Source organism: Syngnathus acus, chromosome 2 (assembly GCF_901709675.1).
Source record: "Syngnathus acus chromosome 2, fSynAcu1.2, whole genome shotgun sequence".
In the NCBI taxonomy this organism is placed as follows: Eukaryota; Metazoa; Chordata; class Actinopteri; order Syngnathiformes; family Syngnathidae; genus Syngnathus; species Syngnathus acus.
In genome coordinates this window covers 4463782-4479163 of record NC_051088.1, presented here as the reverse complement: position 1 = coordinate 4479163, position 15382 = coordinate 4463782, and the positions used below count along the sequence as shown (strand labels likewise).

The 15382-nt window shown below is 44.4% G+C and overlaps 3 protein-coding genes across 4 annotated transcripts; 2 read left to right on the top strand and 1 right to left on the bottom strand.

Annotated features, from left to right (window-relative positions):
- The first annotated feature begins 2376 nt into the window (after positions 1-2376).
- LOC119119444 (transcription factor HES-5-like) lies at positions 2377-3493 on the top strand. Of its 2 annotated transcripts, none has more exons than XM_037245806.1 (2): positions 2377-2499; positions 2592-3493. In XM_037245806.1, the coding sequence occupies exons 1-2, from the start codon at positions 2443-2445 to the stop codon at positions 3015-3017; spliced, it is 483 nt and encodes a 160-aa protein (XP_037101701.1). In that variant the 5' UTR covers positions 2377-2442; the 3' UTR covers positions 3018-3493. The 2 variants fall into 2 exon arrangements, with proteins under 2 accessions (XP_037101701.1, XP_037101702.1); XM_037245807.1 differs by having other exon boundaries at positions 2396-2499; positions 2595-3493.
- Positions 3494-6213: 2720 nt separating this feature from the next.
- her12 (hairy-related 12) lies at positions 6214-7641 on the top strand. The gene is made up of 2 exons (XM_037269357.1): positions 6214-6337; positions 6843-7641. The coding sequence occupies exons 1-2, from the start codon at positions 6269-6271 to the stop codon at positions 7209-7211; spliced, it is 438 nt and encodes a 145-aa protein (XP_037125252.1). The 5' UTR covers positions 6214-6268; the 3' UTR covers positions 7212-7641.
- Positions 7642-9160: 1519 nt separating this feature from the next.
- Positions 9161-13934, bottom strand: LOC119133482 (taste receptor type 1 member 1). Its single transcript, XM_037269370.1, is given in 9 exon segments — positions 9161-9588; positions 9720-10442; positions 10444-10649; positions 11079-11199; positions 11354-11575; positions 11751-12509; positions 12696-12999; positions 13653-13738; positions 13740-13934. Coding segments are annotated over 8 exon segments (2574 nt in total). The 5' UTR covers positions 13896-13934; the 3' UTR covers positions 9161-9588; positions 9720-9722.
- Between the last annotated feature and the right edge of the window lie 1448 nt (positions 13935-15382).

The window sequence follows — 15382 nt, the reverse complement described above, 5'->3', positions numbered from 1 at the left end:
CTTTTGTACGTAGTCTGACAATCAAAATGACCCACAGGACATTTAATCATCAAAAAATTAAAATAGATCACAAAGAAAACCAAACATCAGTTGTGTCAATATTTTATGCAAATATAGTATTTTCCTGGCTTACCCTCTTATGTTTGGAATCACTGATGATCTAGGAAAAAGTGTGTTTCAATGGCCTCGTAGCATAATTGCCAAAGTTAACTTTTTGAATGTTACACACACACACACACGCACACACACACACACACACACACACACACACACACACACACACACACACACACACACACACACGTCTCTATTTCGGCCTCCAGTTCACACGGTGAGAATCTCCAAAACTGACAATGGTTACCATGAGTCCAGATGGTGTGCCTGGAAGCCCAGTTGACAAGCCTGTGTTCCCCTGTGTGTGTATGTGTGTGTGTGTGTGTGTGTGTGTGTGTGTGTGTGTGTGTGTGTGTGTGTGTGTGTGTGTGTGTGTGTGCGCGCGTGCGCGCGTGTGTGTGCGCGTGCGTGCGTGCGTGTATGAGAGAGACACAGGGGAGTGTGCATGGGTGGGAACGGGAGAGGGGGGTAGTCCACTCAATATCTCTGCTGAATAGGGCACACTTCCTTTGTGCGGGCGGTCTGTGTGTCATTAACGCTGTAGTGTGGGAAGCTCGGGAGCACCTCATCTCCCACGTTCAGCACAACGCAAGGGGAGAAGAAGCGTGTGACCGAGACGTGGCCAGCTGCAGCTTGAGCGTGCGCGCGTGTGGACGTGCGTGCGGGTGTGTGTGCGCACGCGCGTGTGTGCCTGTGCAGCTATAACAGGAAACTTTTTAGGGTGCAACTTATTGAGAATTTTCTCTTGTAATCATAATTAAACAGAACTGCCACATGTACCACTAAATGCCATAAGAATGGAAAAATAAATAAATAAACGTAATTATTTTAGAGAAATTGTTTTAAATGTTAAGAAGAGAATTAAGTCATGTTTCAATAGTTACAAGAACATAAAAGTATTTGGTATGGATATAAAAGATATAATCTTACGAAATTGAGACCCCGTCTTTATTTCTGTTTTCTTAAAGTTAGTTGGTGAGTTATATTTAAAAAAGATGCCTAGCTTCACTAAAAGAAGAGGACTATATTCTTAAACAGGCCTTGTTCCAAAAACAAAAGAATGAACAAACAAACAAACAAACAAACAAACAAACAAACAAACAAACAAACAAAAGGCTAAGCCAGATTTGTGTGATGACATCACAATTATACCAAAGATTCACTGCCAGCCATTTTAAAGCACTTGACATTTTTAGAGAGACAGACAAATGGACAGAATGGTGGCAGACAGTCAATTTTACAGTGGATACAAATACGTACATGAAAGCGACAGGCAGTATAGCAGGATGTGTGTGTGTGATGCATCATGCAGAAGTGTGTCAGGCTGTGGGAACACTGGACCAGACGGGAGTGCGTCGGATGTGTGAACTTGTGCTGGGAACGTGTGGACACTTTGTGTGTTTACACATTGACGTCTACTGTGAAGCACACACACGCTTCAAAGGGACCCGGAGACACATTTAAGTCAGTGTGCACTGATATACATTTCTGCCCTTGAGGATTGATAATGACTAAAAAAATAATACATGAAATAAAAACAGGTCAATATATTTAGGAGTGTTTAGCAAGTTAAAAAAAAAGAGAAAATGCAGAAAAGGAGTAATGATATATTGTAATGTAATGATATATTGTAATGATATATTCAGAAAACCAACAAAGTCAAACAATTACACTATTGGCCATTTTCTCCAATTTATAACCAATCCAAGTCCTGAGTCTTTAACTGTCAGATCCAAGTCAAGTTTTATGTATCAAAAAAGTAGCCCTTTTTAAAACCTTCATTTAAAACATTCATTTTTGTCATAACTGTACTTGTAGCGGGGTGCTACTTTATGTTTAAAGAGTGAGAACCTCAGCCGTATACCACTTATCTGTTAGGAGCAGATTTTTTTGTTGGGAGGGGGGGAGGCGCCACGTGTGCACACTGTCAGATTCACTTTGTGTGTGATTACATCACGGGAGTGCGGCGTGCTTCCCTTGGAGGGTCACCACTTTCCCATATCAACACAAGCAGTGGGTCAGTAACGCCCATGTCCCCCTCCCTCCTCCTCCAGCTCCCCACCCGGGCTCTTTTCTCTCCCAGTCTATCCCTCCACCTGCTCCCCGGAGACACGCTCTATTGTCCCTGGGGCCATAAACACTTCATTGAGCATGTGGCGGCCCTGCGTTCTTCTGAGCCCTTCCCGGCCTTCCCATTGGCCCGAGGAGTGTGAGAACCTCCGCTGAGCCCGAGACTCACACATTCATATGGAGATCGGCGTGTATAAATACAGGGAGGAGGCACAGAAGAAGTCAGCTCACACTCAGAGAACGAGCAGACCTGCAAGCATGGCTCCTGCTGTTTATGGACCGAGTCACTTCTCCAAGGAGACTTCAACTCACAAGGTAAACCTGGTGTCTCTCTTGATACAAATCACTTGTTGCAAAACTCCACAACAGAGCCAGTGGATTTAATATTTATGCGCTCTTTTTTTCAGCAGAGAAAGCCAATGGTGGAGAAGCTGCGACGAGACCGCATCAACACCAGCATCGAGGAACTCAAGTCCCTGCTGGGGCCCGAGTTCCTCCGACAGCAGCCCGACTCCAAGCAGGAGAAGGCCGACATCCTGGAGATGGCCGTGTGCTACCTGAGGAGCTGGCAGCAGCAACGGCGGCCCTCCCTCTCCTCGGCTTCCTCCTCCTCCAACGGCTACGCGCACTGCGTTCACCAGGCCGTCAGCTTCCTGTCCCACTGCAAAATCCAGAGCTCCGCCCAGAGGCGGCTGCTGGGACACTTCCAGGACTTGCAGGTGTCCGACGGGAACTACAGGGGAGCTCAAAGCACCCTGTCACCCCCGGCCTCACCCATCAGCTCCGGTAAAGGGGCTGGCCCGTCCGGTCCGGCTCTGTGGAGGCCCTGGTAGACACCGAAGGAGGACTGCAAACCACAAGTTATATAGACTCTGTGAAGTCGAGTTCTTTTGGGTCACCGTGTGGTCAAATGGCCGCCGTGTGCCAGTATTCCTTTGGGAGGATTTGATGAGGTTCAAGTTTTACTGAACGACATTTGTGGTTACCATGTGACCGTGTGTACTGGCTGTGACATCACACCCAAGTTGGGTTCCGATTCATCCAAGAATTGTCTTTGATACCATGTATCGCTTAAGTGTCTTACAATGAATCCTATGGATTGATTTGCGCTGTAAATCCTGTTTTGATTGAACACTATACTGTCACTGTGTGTATCCTCATGTCTGACACCACATTTTCGTGGGCGTGTCAATTGTATTGTTCAAAATGGATGTCATGTTCTACTTTGAATGCCTTTTGAAAAGGAATGATGTGTGCTTCCCTGAGAAGAAAATAAAAAAAAGCTTCAGATGAAGTTTTGCAAATCTTATATATCGTTTTCATGTGTTTATTCCAAGGTGTCATGCTTTTGATGCATAATTTACCATTTGAGAACACTGGTAAATATACCAAAGCAGATCTCAGCTAAATTGTAGGATTATGTCATCATGCATGAAATGAACGTTTCCAAACATTTATTGAGCCAGGGTACTTAATTCATACGCAAAGAAAATCCCACCGCACAAAAATGTCTTACAAGGTACTGAAATTATGACAACTCAGTGTGAAATCTGAGTCTGTTAAGATGAACGCAAAACAACTATTCTGCTACAATGCAACAGGTGCAGTATATAATAATTTTCAGACAAGGCAAAATTGTCCCATGGTGCACCTGAAGTTCCCTCACGACACACTGCAATACAGAGTTGGCATTGCTGCAGTATAACATTTTTCGTATTATACTTAAAATACCTAAACCCTCCTGTAATGTGGTGGGTCAAATTGAGCCCTTTTTCTACAAGGTTCATCCTTGTCAGGGTTTCGGGTGAAGGCTTAAAATATCTTCCTAAGAAGCAAGAAGGGCTAAAACTGGATCATTAACTTGAGCTCCTTCTATTACGCAGTCAAGTGTTGATCATTATTGGTGCCGCACATTTTTCCTATACAAAGCCCCCTTCCCAAATGATGCAACTGTGAATGAGTTACACCATAGTACTTGATTTCGCTGCAGCTGTCCACTGTCAATAAGCTCGTGTTCTCATGCGAGTTTCATCTGGTTGGTGCACATTTGGTGACCCCCATCCCCTCCCTTGTGTGCCACTTGTGCTGAGAAGGTCGAGGCGTGCTGTCTCGTGCTTGAATTATGTGTCAAGTGCTTCTAAAGTCTTTCACAACTATTTGTGTGTCTATGTGTGTATGTGTGTGTGTATACAACTTGTGTGTAGAATGTAGCATTCCTACCCTGGGACTTTCTCAGGGTCTAGTTGGCCGAGCCAGATGGCCCCGCGGGCCTGAGCCGCTGCCCCCCGTATCCCCACCGCCCACCTCCAACAAGAGATCAAACAGCGTAGCTAATGTGATGTGTAACAAGACACACTTCTATTGTTCCTGCCCAGGGCCTCGTTGAATGGCCGCGGACTGTGGGAAACCACAGAGAGCACACTCACAGAGGGTCGGCTTGACGGGAAGACGCGCTGTGCCGCCGACCAGCCGCACTTTATGGCAGGAATTCCGAAGCTACGAGTAGGAGGGGGTCTGGTCTTCACACACACTTGTGGCAAAAAGAGTTGGGGAGACAGACAGACCACCAGACAGACAGACAGACAGGCAGATACTAGATAGATAGATAGATAGATAGATAGATAGATAGATAGATAGATAGATAGATAGATAGATAGATAGATAGATAGATAGATAGATAGATAGATAGATAGATAGATAGATAGATAGATAGATAGATAGATAGATAGATAGATGGACTTGGACGGACAGATAACAGAATGAGATGGATAAATGGATCGATAATAGTGATGAATGGATTTATAGATTCATGAGAAAAAAGATAGATTAATGATAGATAGAGAGCGCAATGGATGATGGTCAATAGACAGATAGTTTGGGGGTCATCGCAGTCGAGACAATTGGCTCGATGCAGATGGTGCAGAGGTTATGTGTGTGCGTGTGTGTGTTTGTGTGTGTGTGTGTGTGTGCATGTGCGTGCGTGCGCTTCTACCCTCCAACCACAAAAGATCAATTAACATTCCCAGTGGAGCAGGGAGGAGCATCGTTGGGCTTTTGTAGTGCACTGAGCCTGATGTTGGGAACTGGTGGGAAAGTGGGCGCACAGGCCTACTCACACCATACGCTCACATCTGGGGGCCGACTCCTTTACTCCAGTACTGCACGACTCCCTCTGACGAGCCCTAACAATGCTATTAAGTTGACACTAATCTGACACATCCCTTGTTGCCACATGGCTTGACGTCAAAGTGTGCCACCAATGTTTAAGTGCTGCAAATATTATAATGAATCATAAGGTCCAGACATTGAATATCCAAGAGCCCCCCCTCCCAAATAATAATACACTCCCTGGCGACTAACTACATTAGGTGCCCTTATCAAAACCAGGGGTGGGCAAAGTATTCAAATATTCATTTGTCCATCGGTTCATCTGTTCGCCCACCTTCCTTCCTACCTACCTTCCTACCTTCCTACCTACCTTCCTACCTACCTACCTACCTACCTACCTACCTACCTACCTACCTACCTACCTACCTACCTACCTACCGACCTACCTGTGTCCGTCTGTCTATCTATAGATCTGTGTGCCCTCATTTTTCATGACTACCTCATCCCTTTATTTTAAAACAGAGTATGCCAGCTGTTGTCCGTGTGTCCACTGTTCGCGTATGTTTGCCACACTTGCACTTCATATTGTTTTACTGCAGCGGCATTTGGTCTTGGAATTGCAACAGAGCCCTCTTTGAAGCCGCAGCCCCAAGTTCTTCCATCTAATTTGGAACTGTCCAATAATGTATTTTCACGATAAATGTGCAATGATGAGTTACTGTGCTCTGCTTTATCACTCGTGGCTTATCTTGGGAAACATGCCCGCCACAGATACATGACCTCTGGGTTATTGATGCCTCTTCTATTGTTGTATTGAGAGTCCCACTGGTCAGAGTGTGGGAACCCTAGCCCGGCTTGAGCCACATGCCTTTGTTATGCTAATGTCAACCTATAAAAGGAGGACCAACCCATGCACAAACACCAGAGCGAACGAAACTGTCAGAGAAGAAGCTTCTCTTCTACACTTGCATAAGACATGGCACCTTGCTCCTCCAACTTTTCCTTCATACAACACGCTGGGATCTCAGACAGGGACAACATCAAAGTAAGTCATGATTGAGTATAGGTGTCAGGCTCAAGTCACATTATTTTATGTGGCTTGCTGCAGCAAATCATGGTTCTTGTTCAAATCTGAGGAAAAATGAATTGTCTTCATTTTTAATATTGTGGTGATTTTGCACGCATTTGTTAACAAAAGAATTTTGAAATCAATTGAGGAACCACCTTGACTTCTCATTTCAAATCTAGGAATCTGTGAGTTTGCTGTTTGTGTATTTCTATGGTGACATTCTCTGATACATTTCTATCAGAGGTGTCAGTGTCATCTATGGTTTTCCTCAGAATGCCGTTGACGATGTGACAATTTTGTAAATGTAAAATTCCCTCATTGTTAATCACAGATTGAATATGAAAACGTAGTCAAATATGCTTGTGATATCTGTGAAGAAAATGTTCAATTTTGCAAGACGCATGAAATAGACACACAGTCGTACTTTAATTTGCTTTAGTGGCCAAGCTGACCTCTGCATCTCCTCTCTTCCCCTCTTCAGTTGAGAAAACCCGTCGTGGAGAAAATGCGTCGAGATCGCATCAACAGCTGCATCGAGCAGCTCAAGCTAATCCTGGAGAAAGAATTCCACAAGCAAGAGCCCAACTCCAAGCTGGAGAAGGCCGACATCCTGGAGATGACCGTCAGCTTCCTCAGGCAGCAGCTGCAGCCCGCTGCCAGCACGGTCGGCAGCGGCGACTACAGCCGGGGTTACTCTCACTGCTGGAGGGACTCGTTGCACTTCCTCTCGGCGGGCCCCGGCAGCACGGTGATGGTCCAGAGGGACCGCGGCTCTTCTCCAGTGTGCTCGCCCAGCAGGGGCACCAGGCTGCAGGAGAGCCATGGCAGCGCTGTGTGGAGGCCCTGGTAGAAGACCTGGACATCTCCAGCCCTGCTTTTTCCTCAACGTCTCATCATATTGATGGAGACAAAAAAGCCACAGCCCTCACTTATCTTGAAAACTTTGACTTTGACTGTGATTCACCATTCAACCTCTTTTTCTCTGGTTTTGCGTGATGATGGTTTTGTTGACTCGTTTACTCCAGTGGAGTTTGATATCTTGCCCGATTGTAACAGTGTATCTCTGCCATATTGCGTCGTACTGACAGCCCGTGTTGAGAATATTTCTCTCTTATCGTTGGATGCCAAATTGTGTCATGATGAGTGATGTGACGTCTGTGGCTGTGTGTGTGTGTGAACGTGTTACTCTTTTTGCAATGACATTTATGCATTTAAAATTCATTTTGTATGACAATTAACAATAAAAATGAAACAATCATTAAAACAATGATGTTGCTCTATTGGTCTGAGTTTGCCGACATTTTACTCTCATTTTTCAACGATGCTGCGTCTCCAGCCGGCTTCTTTCACTCCGTGTGGGGGAGGTGTGTCACTCCAGGCAAAAACTCCAGGCATAAGATTGGACCGTTGATTAAAAAAAAAATCTTTAAAAAAACTCTACTAAGCATTCAGTATACCTTTTTATAACACAATCAAAAATAAGACTGAAGTATTATTATATTTGCTAGTGGTGGGCTGATTGATCCATATATCAATAATTTTGCTACAGGTACCGATATTGATCAATGGTAGTTCAGCTTTAGCATTATTATGATGACTTAAACTTAGTTATTAAAAGTGTCAGTATCTGTGATTCTGGGCCAGTTGGTATTGGATCAAAGCTGAACTTTGAAGTATCACACGCTGCCAATTATTACAAAAAATAACACATATTTTACACACACAATTTTTCTTTTAAAATATTTTATTGACCTCATCAACAAATGTTAATTCGAAAAATCAAATATGGCTGACCTGACAAATATAGTCAGGTGAATAAAACACTTATGTTGTCATGATGGGGTGTTGTGTGTAGATTGTTGAAGGGAAAATTATTTAAATCCATTTTGGAGTGAGACTAAAATATACTGTATCAATGGACCATCTTTGTGTTTCTTCTGGATGCGCTTAGTGTGGACTTTATCATCCGATCGTGCCCGTGTGACTGCACAAAGGTGATTCCCTAGAGTGGCAGACACATCAATAATTCCAAGGTGGGGTGGATAAACACAGAGCTGACCAGACGAGATAACGGATCTCAATTAGAGGGAGAATGATGGGCTGTCATCCTCTTATCAGATCACTGCTCTTATCTCCTATCCCATTCCCAGTCAGAAGATCCCAGTGCGAGTCTGGGAGCAATTAATGACTGACTTGGATGCACGTAAAAGGCCTCTAGGGAAAGGTACTGCCTGGATAATTGAAGTGATATGAACGAAGCACCGTGATTGGTTGGTATCCAGCCCCACCGCGTACCCTGCTTCTGACCCCAAGAAGGACAAGTGCTGTAGAAAATAAATGATTGGATGAATGGCACATTGGAAAATTCTGAAGATTGCCTCATAATTGTTTTAAATGGCCAGTTTCAAATGCTAATGTTTCATGCTCCTATTCAAATTGCTCCACAAAAAAAAAGCTGGAAAAGTCAAGCTTCAGTTGTCAAAGTGCACTAGATTGGCCCCCAATAAAAGTGGCGCCTGTTGATCAGTGGCACACTTTGCCTGTTGACCGAGCACATGAAGTCGTGAGTGCGACGCAGACTGTGGGAAAGCCCTGCTCGGACTCTACTCACACGTCTACTCATCAATGGGGCTGACCTCCCAGCCACAAAAGACCTTTTCATCTCCCCTCACAAACAGAGGCTAACTGCACTGTGAATGTGTATGTGTGCGTGGGACAGACAGAGCGAGAGCGAGAAAGAAGACAGGCCAATTGTGCCTTTATTCAAAGTGTTAAATGATCTCTTCCAAAAGATGTTGCTGTGGTTTTGCATCCTCTACCACTGAAAATAGAAATTGGATTGTTTTGATTGACTCTGCTAAGAAAGAATCATTCTAAAAAAATAATTATGGAGTGGTATACACTTATTTAAGATGTTGATAATACAGTGATATCTTGACATACAAGTTTGATTCAAAAGAAATTAAACAGTTTTTGTCACAGTATTCAATTTGTACATTGTGCTGCTCTTTCTGGTGTAATAGTTGTGATCTTTTGCAGAGGATAAAGAATGTATTTCTGTGCTTATTGTTATATTATCTGTTTACATGTTTTGTTCCACATGAGGGGTCAGAGGTTTTTGGTTGCAGTGAGTACGACGGATGAGTCGCCGATTGTACGATGGTCGACTTTCGTCTCGTTCAGCCGCGTGGCTCGCTTTGCTGCGGGCCTCAGGTGCATTGAAGACTCTAAATTGTGCACACAATAAAGGTAAAAATTAAAAAGGCATTTTTACTGTCAAATATATACGATGCTCTTGTATTAACTGGAGTAGAGTTCGTACTGAGAAAAACAATGTTATTATTCAAATTCTGTTTACCAGTTACTGCTTGCTCATGGTGTACATCTGAATGCAGTTCTGGAAATGAGCAGTGGTGTTCATTTGCGGCCTCAGTACGATGATGTAGAGCTTGGGCAGGAAGTAGCCCCAAAGAACGGCCAGAACACTGAAGAGAATGGCAAAGACGTGCGCGGCCATGGTGAAGGGCCCTCTGAGGACAAGGTAGACGGTGAAGAAGCTGATCCAGGAGACGAGGTAGACCATGAGGCTGAAGGTGACGCACTTGGCCTCGTTGTAGTTGGCCGGCAGGTCTTTGCCCATGTAGCTGAAGGAGAAGCAGACTACGCTGAGGAGTGACATGTACCCCAGCTCTACGCCTGCGCCGAACGACACGGTATTGCTGCACTCCAGGACAATCCTGTCCTTGTAGAAGTCCACATCCTGTGACGGTTCCGGTGGGTCAAAAGCCACGCGGGTCACAGATATGAACAGAGCAATGGCCGAGACGATGACAATGGTCACCTCAGGCCCTTGTTTTTTGGCCCACTTGTCATAGGCCGGTGGAAGCTTGGAGGCGAGCTTGAAAATGCAGACCACCTGCAGGGAGCGCACGGTGATGCAGGCAAGACACATGCTGAAGCTGAACGTGAAAAGCGGCTGCTTGAGGATGCAGGACATGCGGGACGGGGGACCAAAATGGCACAGAGAGCTCAAGGCGGCGGCGGTCAGGGCGGCCAGCATCACCAGACAAGTGCGCCCCCCCGGCTGACTTGGCCACGGGAGTGTGGAGGTGCAGCAGGAGGATGGCTGCCGAGCTGGAGGTCAGAAGGAGGCAGCAGACCAGGAAGAAGAGCAGTGCTACGGCCAGGGGGGCGTCCCAGGCCAGAAGCAGAACCCTCCGATCAGACATTGCTCGCTGCTAGCAGGGGGCCCACTGGTCGCTTGAACACGGCTGGCAAATAATGCATTCTGGGAACAGCAACTTTAACATCAGGGAGGATTTATTTGAAACACTCTCCCGCCTCACATTATAAATCTGGAGTCCGCCTCTCATGATTTTGAATATTTTTTTCCTCATCTAAGTACCACATCTGTTCCATCTGTTGGTTTTCCAATTTATGTCCATTAAGCACAAAGTTTAGAAATTGTTGTCATTTTATTAGTCTTTAGCGCAACCTGGTGGTCAAGCAAAAAATAGCAGTACTGGTAAGTCTTGGCTTGTACACCTTTTTGTCCTGTTAGATAACTATTCCAAATAAAACAATAATAATAATAATAATAACAATAATAATAATAATAATGAAAACAGTGGGGAAAAGGTTATTATTTTATGACTGGATTGTTGTCGTGCAACACTGGACTGGATAAAGTACTAAAAATGGATGTAGAAATGTGTACCACTTATGTTGAGGAAGGTGCCAAATGGACAGGCCTGGCAGTCAAAGCAACAGGCGTGTTGACCTCTCATCACCTTCCTGTGGCCTTTCGGACAAGGCGGAGAGCAGATGGACGAGGGCACCTGGAGACAAGAAACAGGAGGCAGAAAGACGGTCTTACCTCTCCAGTTATTCTACGGATCAGAGTGACCCATTTGAAAATGAAAAAACTCTAAAAGCATATTTTTCGCCTACCCAATTCTCCCAGTGACAAAAAGATATTAGGGTAAATCTTACTGATATGGATGTCGCCCCAGTGCTGTGCCACTCGATGGCTGCTTCATCAAGTGTTAGCTGGACGGGATCTGGTTTGAAGGAGCCCACCACCCGGAGGGACCACTCCGTCCCTCTCCAAATCCACGTCACTATATCATATCCGGTGGGAGGGTCTCCGTTTGCATCAAAGTACACTGAGGTGTTTTCCAGAGAGAATCTCGTGTCTTTGAGCATGGGCAGGAGCTAAGAGCAAATAGTGGGACCTAGTGAAACGAAGGCCGTGGCTGCGTTCACACATTTTAATGATTTTATTTGACTCAACTATGTAGTCTACTTTGTAAGAATTGCAATACTAGGCTAAATGAGTGAATGGTTCCTGACACGGCCCTTCATGTTGAGCAAAACCAACAGAACTGACCTGCCAAGGATGCATCCTCCTTTTTCGGCACAATCCAGAGTCGCATTGAAGAGCTCGGTGAAGAGCATGGGCAACAGCATACACTGCCTTGTATACATTGAAGGAGGAGGTGATGTCATACTTCTCCAAAGTGAAGTTATTCCTGGCCAGGCTGAACATGTCGGCGCTCTGCAGACAAACACCGATGGCGACGCCTGAACCCATCTGAAGGTCGCCGTAATGCAGCGACGCGTCCATGACGCTCCTCTCAAGGCGTTAAAGCCAGTTATGGCCGCGTCCTGATGACCACACCGAGCACAGTTCCACGTTGTGGATCCCGGCGATCCCGGAAACTCGCGTGGCCGCTGACCAGTCCTCCGTGCCAATCCACACCTTACCTGTCACGTTGGCCTCGATAACAAAAGGGAAGAAGCCGCTGAGTTTGGATTTACTGGAGAAGAGCACAATGGTGTTGACCTTTGCTCTCAGTATGCCCTTCACCATGCTCTTCATCAAGTGGGCTGTCTCACTGCTGTAGGTTGGGATGATGCCCTGGTAGGCCACGCAGATGCCGTGGGCCGGGGCCAGCTGGGACAGGCTCTGCATGCCGTCCAGGCCGTAATCGTTGTCGCTGCCCAACAAAGCGATCCAGGTCCAGTTAAAACGAACTAACAGCTGGATTATTGCCTCCACCTGATTCTTGTCGCTGGGAATTGTGCGGAAAAACGATGGGTAGAGGACCTTGTTGCTCAACTTTTTGTTGGTCGCTTCATAGGAAATCTGCAGTCAATATAATACATGTATCGAACAATGTAATCTTTGGTAGCTCTTTAAGACATCCTGTGCAAAATTAAAGACATTGTTGATGTTAAAAGTTCTTGCTTTCTTCATTCTGGTCTGCTGCTGTAAGGGGGAACTGGATTAATAACATTTTCATCCATTGGAATCAGTTATGACATAACTTACTTGTGGTATGAGGTAGGCTCCCAGTAGAGCGGCAGGAGTAAAGGTTTTGCTGCTACTGTCGGGCCCGATGACGGCCACAGTCATGTTGGCAAAGGTTGGTTCCGTGCTGGCAGCAGGGCCACGGTGCTGATCGGCCAGTATGTCCAGGGTGGCCAGCACACTGGCCGAAACAGAGCAAATGTCGTACACCTGGTAGCCCAGTGAGATTCCTGGCAAGAGATGTTTGCCCGTCTTGTTGTTGATTTCTTCTATTGCAAATCGCATGGCTTGCATCATGTGGTAGCCATGCTTGTTGTGGCGGCCTCTATGAATTAAAATCAAATAAACTAGAATAAAAATTAAAAACTTTGTGTGCGTCCTTGTGTGTGAGCGCGTGTGTGTATGTGTGTGTATGTGTGCGTGCGTGTGTGTGCGTGCACGCAACTGTGTGTACACTTATTTGTGTTTCAATTGTCAATTATTCCTTAGTCACGGAATATACTGAATTTTTAAAGTGTTTTTTTTAAATTGAATAAATATTAGTGATAGAAATAATAACTTTTGCAAGACATAGTTCTTGAGGCTCGGCTCCCTAATGGCTCCTCCTCAATTTATTGGTTATTTCATCTAATTTATGACCTAATTGATGACTAAATTTAAAAAACATTTGATCAAATATGCATTATTTACAATATGTTGCTTTATTTGGTCACATGTAGTGCAACAAAAGATAAAAAAGTGCATTACATACATATTGTTGAAACAAACAAAAACAAATGCTGCATTGTTATGCCAAACACACTTTCAGTACAGAATACACACTCACTGTCATGTATGTTCCTTAACAGCAAGTTCCCTCATTTGTCTTTTCTCTTTTTAATTGAAAAGAAATTGAAGTACTACAGTACAAATACCCGATAGTTCTACTAGTTGTAAAACACATCTGAACAGACAATGTTGTTGTTGCAGTAAACTCACTCATTACATGGACGCAGAGCGGGCAAACCAGCACTTGGGCCATTTGTGTCATGGAGAGGAAAGAGTCCAGCAATGGAAAAGTCTCCCCTGAAGATATAGTCCTCCTCCCTGAGAGACGTAGTCTAGTTCTGCATCAGCCATTCGCAGCATCAGGGAACATAAGAAAAAATATGGAAGTGTCACACACATGTCAATACACGCAAAACTCAAACAAGGCTGATATCGAAGTGCCACTCTGCTCATGAAAGTCAGTGTATGAAAGGAGGTTTTTCAGGTGTGCATTTAAGGCTGCGGGATGACCTTTGCATTGCTCTCGGGTGACGCATTTGCATGTCTAATTTGCTTGGTTGAGCCATACTTACCATGTTGCATAAATGCCTTAACCAGGAAAGGCCACTTAAATCATTGTTTTTGAAAATTTCACATTTATAGTTTTTTCTTCTTCTGTCTAATGCTTGATAAATAAATCCCGGCATTTAGTCTACATGAGTGTGAGCTTCGAATCGGTGTTTTAAATCATGTACAGTATATATAATGAAAATGACTGTTTGCACATTTGTAATTTGCATTGTGGTTGATATTTGAAGCTTATTTTTTTTCAGATATGCCTGTTCGATTGACAAAATTTGACTCTCATCTCCATCCAAGCCACGATTATTATGTTTCAGCAGCAATAATGTGTATTTTGTCAACCACAGCGTCAAGGATGCAATGAACACGCAAATGTTTATAATGACAGCACTTTATGGAAACTACCGTTTTTTTCCATGTATAATGCGCCCCCATGTGTAATACGCACCCTAAAAATGGCATGTTGATGCTGGAAAAAAGCCTGTAACCATGTATAATACTCACCCAAATTTTGACTTTTTTTTTTTTTTTTTTTTAAGTCCCAATGATCGTCACACACGCATCTGGGTGTGGTGAATTTGTCCTCTGCATTTGACCCATCCCCGTGTGATTTTGATCCATTCCTTGGGGGAGAGGGGAGCAGTGAGCAGCAGCGGCGCCGCGCTCGGGAATCATTTGGTGATCTAACCCCCCCAATTCCAACCCTTAATGCTGAGTGCCAAGCAGGGAGGCAATGGGTCCCATTTTTATAGTCTTTGGTATGACCCGGCCGGGTTACTTAAGTCCGTAAACGTAAAATTATTTCAGAAAAAATATCATCTTTGGGAACAACCGGATGTTATTCTGCCGGTCAGTATCACTGTGCATGCAGTAGCAAACTCGATAGCGAAAAAATATGTGAGACTCTCAACGGGATCACCAATATTTGAGTGATGTTCCAGTTATTTATCACAATTAGTTTACCAAGTCTGTGTTTTGAGTTCCTCCAATAAACCCTGGTCCAAGCTGCACTTGGTCGCCCCGCTCCTTTCCACACTCCATCCATGACAAGATTTTCTTCAAAAATTGTTGTACCGTGATTTTCTTCTTCTTCTTCAAAAAAAAAAAAATTGTACCCATGTATAATGCGCACCCCAGATTTTAGGACAATAAATTAGTTAAATTTTGCGCATTATACATGGGAAAAAACGGTATTTGCAATAATGTCAATTTTGAAAACAACTTTCTGGCTTCACTGATACTATAAAACGTATGATCAAATATAATTATGGAGTTTAGGTTATTTTAAGTAGCGAATAAAACAAATGCAAATATGAATGAATGCAAAAGATAATATCGAAAAAGAGACGTTCGGCTGCTGGTGACGTCACTGTCCCGCG

Coding starts and splice junctions, on each gene's coding strand:
- LOC119119444 (XM_037245806.1), top strand. CDS start 2,443: ATGGCTCCTGCTGTTTATGGACCGAGTCACTTCTCCAAGGAGACTTCA. Junction 2,500..2,591: donor AGGAGACTTCAACTCACAAG/GTAAACCTGGTG, acceptor TCTTTTTTTCAG/CAGAGAAAGCCAATGGTGGA.
- her12 (XM_037269357.1), top strand. CDS start 6,269: ATGGCACCTTGCTCCTCCAACTTTTCCTTCATACAACACGCTGGGATC. Junction 6,338..6,842: donor CAGACAGGGACAACATCAAA/GTAAGTCATGAT, acceptor TCCCCTCTTCAG/TTGAGAAAACCCGTCGTGGA.